Source organism: Gossypium raimondii, chromosome 4, assembly GCF_025698545.1.
Source record: "Gossypium raimondii isolate GPD5lz chromosome 4, ASM2569854v1, whole genome shotgun sequence".
NCBI lineage: Eukaryota > Viridiplantae > Streptophyta > Magnoliopsida > Malvales > Malvaceae > Gossypium > Gossypium raimondii.
Genome location: NC_068568.1, coordinates 39,339,795 through 39,345,375, shown reverse-complemented (window position 1 = coordinate 39,345,375; position 5,581 = coordinate 39,339,795). Strand labels below are relative to the sequence as shown.

At 33.3% G+C, this 5,581-nt stretch overlaps 2 protein-coding genes across 4 annotated transcripts; one reads left to right on the top strand and one right to left on the bottom strand.

Annotated features, from left to right (window-relative positions):
- The first annotated feature begins 393 nt into the window (after positions 1-393).
- On the top strand, positions 394-2,029 carry LOC105780287 (UDP-glycosyltransferase 76B1). Its single transcript, XM_012604519.2, has 2 exons — positions 394-1,009; positions 1,087-2,029. Exons 1-2 carry the CDS (start codon positions 505-507, stop codon positions 1,980-1,982), a joined length of 1,401 nt encoding a protein of 466 aa, XP_012459973.1. The 5' UTR covers positions 394-504; the 3' UTR covers positions 1,983-2,029.
- A 623-nt stretch (positions 2,030-2,652) lies between these two features.
- Positions 2,653-5,370, bottom strand: LOC105780288 (calmodulin-binding transcription activator 5). 3 transcript variants are annotated; one of them, XM_052629593.1, is made up of 8 exons: positions 5,169-5,370; positions 4,376-4,485; positions 3,865-3,990; positions 3,633-3,748; positions 3,455-3,543; positions 3,295-3,340; positions 3,062-3,167; positions 2,653-2,964 (listed from the first exon to the last, which is right to left on the bottom strand). In XM_052629593.1, exons 3-8 carry the CDS (start codon positions 3,872-3,874, stop codon positions 2,747-2,749), a joined length of 585 nt encoding a protein of 194 aa, XP_052485553.1. In that variant the 5' UTR covers positions 3,875-3,990; positions 4,376-4,485; positions 5,169-5,370; the 3' UTR covers positions 2,653-2,746. The 3 variants fall into 3 exon arrangements, with proteins under 3 accessions (XP_052485553.1, XP_012459975.1, XP_052485552.1); XM_012604521.2 differs by lacking the exon at positions 5,169-5,370 and having other exon boundaries at positions 2,653-2,765; positions 2,845-2,964; positions 4,376-4,648; XM_052629592.1 differs by lacking the exon at positions 5,169-5,370 and having other exon boundaries at positions 4,376-4,648.
- Between the last annotated feature and the right edge of the window lie 211 nt (positions 5,371-5,581).

Below are 5,581 nucleotides of genomic sequence, written 5' to 3'. Positions count from 1 at the left end.
TTTGTATTTGGAGAAAGTACATGTATTTTTACGGTGTTATCGACATGTTGACGGCACCATATAAAAAAATGTTTTTTTAACGCTAGAATGATTGACAAATAGTTGGGTAAATTTTAAGGTGGTGTTGTGTGACACATTAGCAGCACCCAATAATATTGTAAAAAAACACACTATTTTTAATCTACAATTTATCTCATTTTTGTAATTAATGTTTTTTGTATTATTTTGATAAAAAACAAAAAAACCATCAATGTCGTAGAGATTTATAATCTACCTTTAACTCGAGTCTCGTCTAACTAACTCAAGTGAAATAATGTTGGGTCTATCTTGGCTAGTACGCATTTGCTTTATGAGCTAACCTCATTTAGCAACTTCATTAACATTTTCTCTTTTATTTGGCCTTTAAAATTGACAGGTTTCTACCATATCAATTTCTCTATATATAGATTTTGCAATAAAGAAGGCTGAATCTGGCATTGCTGGAAACCAAAGCAATTAGCTCCAATGGAGAGCCAAACAGAGACTCATAGGAAGCAAAAGAAATGGCTGAGATTGTTGCTTTTTCCTTTGCCATTGCAAGGTCATGTAAGCCCAATGCTTCAGCTTGCAAATCTTTTATATTCTAAAGGCTTTTCAATCACTATAATCCACACTTGCTTCATCAGTTCTCCCAAATATCCTTCAAACAATCCCCACTTCACCTTCCATTCCATCCCCAACGGGTTATCCAAAAGTGAGTGCTCTGATGCCGATAATCTCGTAGCCCTTGTTTCGATCCTTAATGCGAATTGCGCCGATCCGTTTCGTGATTGCTTGGTTAAGTTATTATCTGAAGTTTCCGATGAGCCTGTTGCTGGTTTGATCTCGGATTCGACTTGGGAATTCACAGATTCCATCGCCAAAAGCCTTCAGTTACCTAGATTTGTGCTTCGGACTAATAACATATCGTCTTTCCTTGCTCTTGCTGCCTTAGCCCTTCTGCAAGAAAAGGGTTATCTCCCAATACAAGGTTCTTCACTTAATTCTAACCAAATTTGTCACAATCATTTTAGCAAATCTTATTTAACAACGTTTTTCCCCCCTCAGAATCACAAGAGGAGAAACCAGTTATTGAGCTTCCACCTCTTAAAGTCAAAGATATCCCAGTCTTCAAAACACAAGATCAAGAGGGTCTTCATCAAACAATTGCAGCTTTAGTGGAACAAACCAAGTCTTATACAGGCCTGATTTGGAACTCATTTGAAGAGCTTGAACACGGGTCGCTGACCGATTTCCGGCACAATTTTCCGGTCCCGATCTTCCCAATAGGTCCACTGCACAAGTATTTTCCAGTCCCTTCAACTAGCTTACTATCTCAAGATCAAAGCGCCATCTCATGGCTAAACAAACAAGCACCCAAATCTGTCATCTATGTAAGCTTTGGCAGTGTGGCAAACATTGAAAAGTCGGAATTTGTAGAAATAGCATGGGGTTTAGCTAACAGTGAGCAGCCTTTCTTGTGGGTGGTGAGACCAGGTTCAGTGATTGGCTCAGAATGGCTGGAACCATTACCAAAAGGGTTCATGGAAGAGATAAAAGAAAGAGGACACATTGTGAAATGGGCACCCCAACAAGAAGTGTTGGCTCACACTGCGGTCGGAGGGTTTTGGACTCACAGTGGATGGAACTCAACATTAGAGAGCATTTGTGAAGGCGTTCCAATGATTTGTCACCCTTGTTTTGGGGACCAAAGGGTTAACGCTAGATATGTTAGCGATGTTTGGAGGATTGGGGTTCATTTGGAGAATAAAGTTGATAGATTCGAGATTGCAAAGGTTGTCCGAAAGCTATTGGTCGAAGCTGAAGGCCATGAAATCCGAGATCGAATTCTTCAGTTTAAGAAGATGGCCAATCAATCTACACAGCAGCAAGGTTCTTCATATCGTTCTCTAGAAAGCTTGGTTAGCCTAATATTATCTTCCCAGTCACAAAGGAAATTGTAAAACGCAGTTTGTTCTAATATTATATACGTCTAGATTTTATGTTCCTAGTTTTTCTTCTTCAAAATAACCGTTTGATTGCCAGTAAAATGTTTTCCGTAAAATGATTTCTGTAAAATGTTTTACTTTTCTGTAAAATGATTTACTGGAAAATATTTTCTAGTGTTTGATTGAATCTGTGTAAAATATTTTCTGCTGTTTGACAGATTTCCTGAAAATATTTTTCGGAAAAGTTGTTTTTACATATATTAATATATATTAATAATTTTTTATATTTTAAATTACTTTTACATATATTAATATATATTAATAATTTTTTATATTTTAAATTGTTTTTACATATATTACAATGATTTATTTATAATAATACTCAATTATTAAGCTACAATATTAATCGTTAAATTGAAAAAAAGAATATGAACACACACAAAAATAAGGATGAAAATGAAGACACCCGAGCAGATGTAAGAAAGTACACATATTTATAGCAAAGGGTAGCCTAAATCATAAATGCCAAGGAGGTCTAAAAATTAGTTTAAAGTCCATCTTTTCAGTTTCTGCCTTCTACACAACATGCATAAAGTCTTTCAGTATTACAGGCATGCAAAGAAGCTATTAGCCAACATACAACCCTAACAGGTTGCCTGATAAGAAAAGAAAAGAAAAACTAACAAAAGCAAATTTAAAATATATAAGAACTTAAGAGCTATGAAATGGTTCTGCTTACATAATTTGAGAAGTCATTTACTGCCATTTGGTTCTGTTGGTCAAAGCAAGAAACATTGTCTGCTATCACAACCAAAATATGTGAACAATTCAGCAACTAAATAAGTGTTACTGCTTATACTGGAAACTAATACAATACCTCCTCTAGATGCAATCGAATCATTAGCACCATTTGCCACCAGAAGCTCATCCCATTCAAGTGTATTAATCTCAAGAAGCTTCATTTCATGATTTCTAACATTAACACTCTCACCTGGTTCTGTTCACTTTCCACAATAGCATTTAATGAGAACATGATGTATTTGTTCACATGATTAATCTCTGGAAAATTTCAACATCACCTAGACTCCTCTCACCTTCAGAATATGTATTAGCAATTCCAGAATCAAACTCTTCTGTAACAAGCAAAGGAGTAGACTGATCTATTAACAAACTCGAATTTGAATGTGTGGCTAGTGAAACCTGCAATTGTTTGTCGCACAAATCCACAAACATAATTCACAAATTGGTTCTGAGTAGGAAGAAACATAAAAGACTGCTTTATTCGGGAATGGTATCTCAAAGTTTTTTGTTTGTAGTAAACACCAACCTCATTTGTTTCACGATAATGAACAAGAACTATTTGCTCCAAAGACCTGAAACAAGAAGTTAATCATGATCAGAGATTAACACGCAACTTGGGTTAAAAGAGAACAAGTTGGGACAAGATAGGTGAGGTTAACTTTAAATGTAAAATACATCATACATACTTATCTAGCAGCCAATAACACCTGCGAACAAAGGTTGAGTTATCTTCACCATGTGCATAATCTACATGAATCCTTTCTTTATCACCAATCTGGTTCATGAAATAAAATACAATTGTAATCACATTTTGGCCAAATCAAAATAATATATAATATAAGTTATACGAAAAGCAAAACCTACTTTTAAGTGTTCATGAGCTTCTTTAATAGTCTTCCCATCCTTTTTCTTTTTCCAATTATAACCATCTTTTCGAAAGTTCCTCAGCATCTTTCGATCAAACAATACAATGGTACCACCTATAATGACAAGGGAGTTATATTCATTAGTAAGTAGTAAACTTCTTCTGTGTTCACTCATGTGGGGGCGTATAGATGAGGGGAACAAACAGAATTTAATTTTTATCTATAGTTACTTTTCGGCATGTTCACTGGCTTCGCTTAAATGGAGAAATATCTATGGTTGCACAGTATAGCATGAATCTCATTTGGGCGTAACCATCTTGACTTGGCTTCTTCCAACATGTTTTTAACATCCAAATCTGTCCATATCCAACAGAAACAAATTTAAAAAATAAAACGAAAAAAAATTAGCAAAACAGAGAGATTTGCATAATTGCAGTCCAAAGCACGATATGAACAAAATTTAACAGTCCCTGAAGCTCAACTAACACTTCACAAGCAAATTTTTATGTGAATTTGATATTTGCTTGAAACAAAATCAACCACTTCTCTAGCTTTCAAAGAGCAAAAACTCCCACAAAAAGAGTAAGACTCACGAAAAAGCTAACAAGTAAATACTATGGACCATTTACAGCGATCAAACAATTTTCAGAACATTAAATTCTAACACACGTTATAAGATCAATTCATAGAATCAGAAAAAAAAAGATTAAAACTAATAAAAACAAATTCTGTATAATATACCTTGCAATGTATGAAATCCATGAATCTCAGCTCCGACGAGACTCGCACAACCACCATCCTCCATCGACAAAATCAAACGCCAGAAAACGATTTTTTTTTAACTCAAGTAACTAAACAATTAAAATAAAAACCGAAATTAATTTTTAAAAAAAGTTAAACGCGTAATTAACAGAAGAAAAAAGAACGAAAACTCAGTAATAAATAAATAAATAAAACTCAGCTTAGTCTAACATATAACCTTCTTCAAAACAAAGCTTCTTTTGGAACTTTAAAAATGAAGTTCAAAAGAGAAAACAAGAAATTTTTTAATATTATATATTAGACCAAAATGGACTTAACCTCATATTAAAAATTCATTGAAGTCAATTATTTGTAATTTAATGATTAAATTAAAAATTTCAATTCCACTCCTTCCCAAAAAAGATCAAGTGAATAAATGAAGTAATTGCATTTAAACATTTACAAAACAACCTAAAATAAGATAAAATAACATATAAAATAACATATAACATAGAAAAAGAGAAAATAGTAATAATAATTAATAAAAAAAAGAATTCTTTTCTTTCATTGTATTTTTTGGAGTCTTTTTTATATTCTTTATTCTTTTTTCAACTCTCAACATTTATATTCAAAATTTACAATCATATTGACAACAGTGTATCGAACAAATATAATTCGATCATAGATAAATAGATCCATTTATCCTCGTTTGGCACTTCACTTCATTCAAATAATGCAAATAATTCAACCATAGGAAAATTGAGAAAAAAGAAAAGAGTGGATAGAAGAAAACTCGAAAATGGGGAGGTAAATCAACTGGAACCACTCTTAGCAGAGGGCCGAATCTTTTGCGATATGCCGGCCTTAGCAGATAGAGATAACAGAAGAAGGTTGAAGAAGAGAAAGGAGAAAGGGAAAATGTCTTACGGTAGAGAAATGGGTAAGACAATTTCCAAAAAAAAGCTTTGGATTTTACTGTGTTTGTAAAATATTTTCCTGTGGGAATTCATTTTCCAACAAACAAACACCGGAAAATGTGAAAAACCAATTCCGAAAAATATTTCCCCCTATCAAACAGACCCTAAAAGTTACTAGTTTTCTTCTAGTAACCTACAGGAAAATGGGAAATTTATGAATTTCTTAGACATTACTAAGTTTTAAAAAACATGTTATTTATGACTTAATGTTAGAATTTGATGCTTTTTT

Excerpts from the sequence above, each read along its gene's own strand:
- LOC105780288 (XM_052629593.1), bottom strand. Across the intron at positions 3,544-3,632 it reads AAGCTCATGAACACTTAAAA|ATTGGTGATAAAGAAAGGAT; the intron begins GTAGGTTTTGCT and ends TTCATGAACCAG. Across the intron at positions 3,341-3,454 it reads TGTTATTGGCTGCTAGATAA|GTCTTTGGAGCAAATAGTTC; the intron begins GTATGTATGATG and ends TTCTTGTTTCAG.
- LOC105780287 (XM_012604519.2), top strand. The coding sequence starts at position 505 with ATGGAGAGCCAAACAGAGACTCATAGGAAGCAAAAGAAATGGCTGAGA. Across the intron at positions 1,010-1,086 it reads GGGTTATCTCCCAATACAAG|AATCACAAGAGGAGAAACCA; the intron begins GTTCTTCACTTA and ends TTCCCCCCTCAG.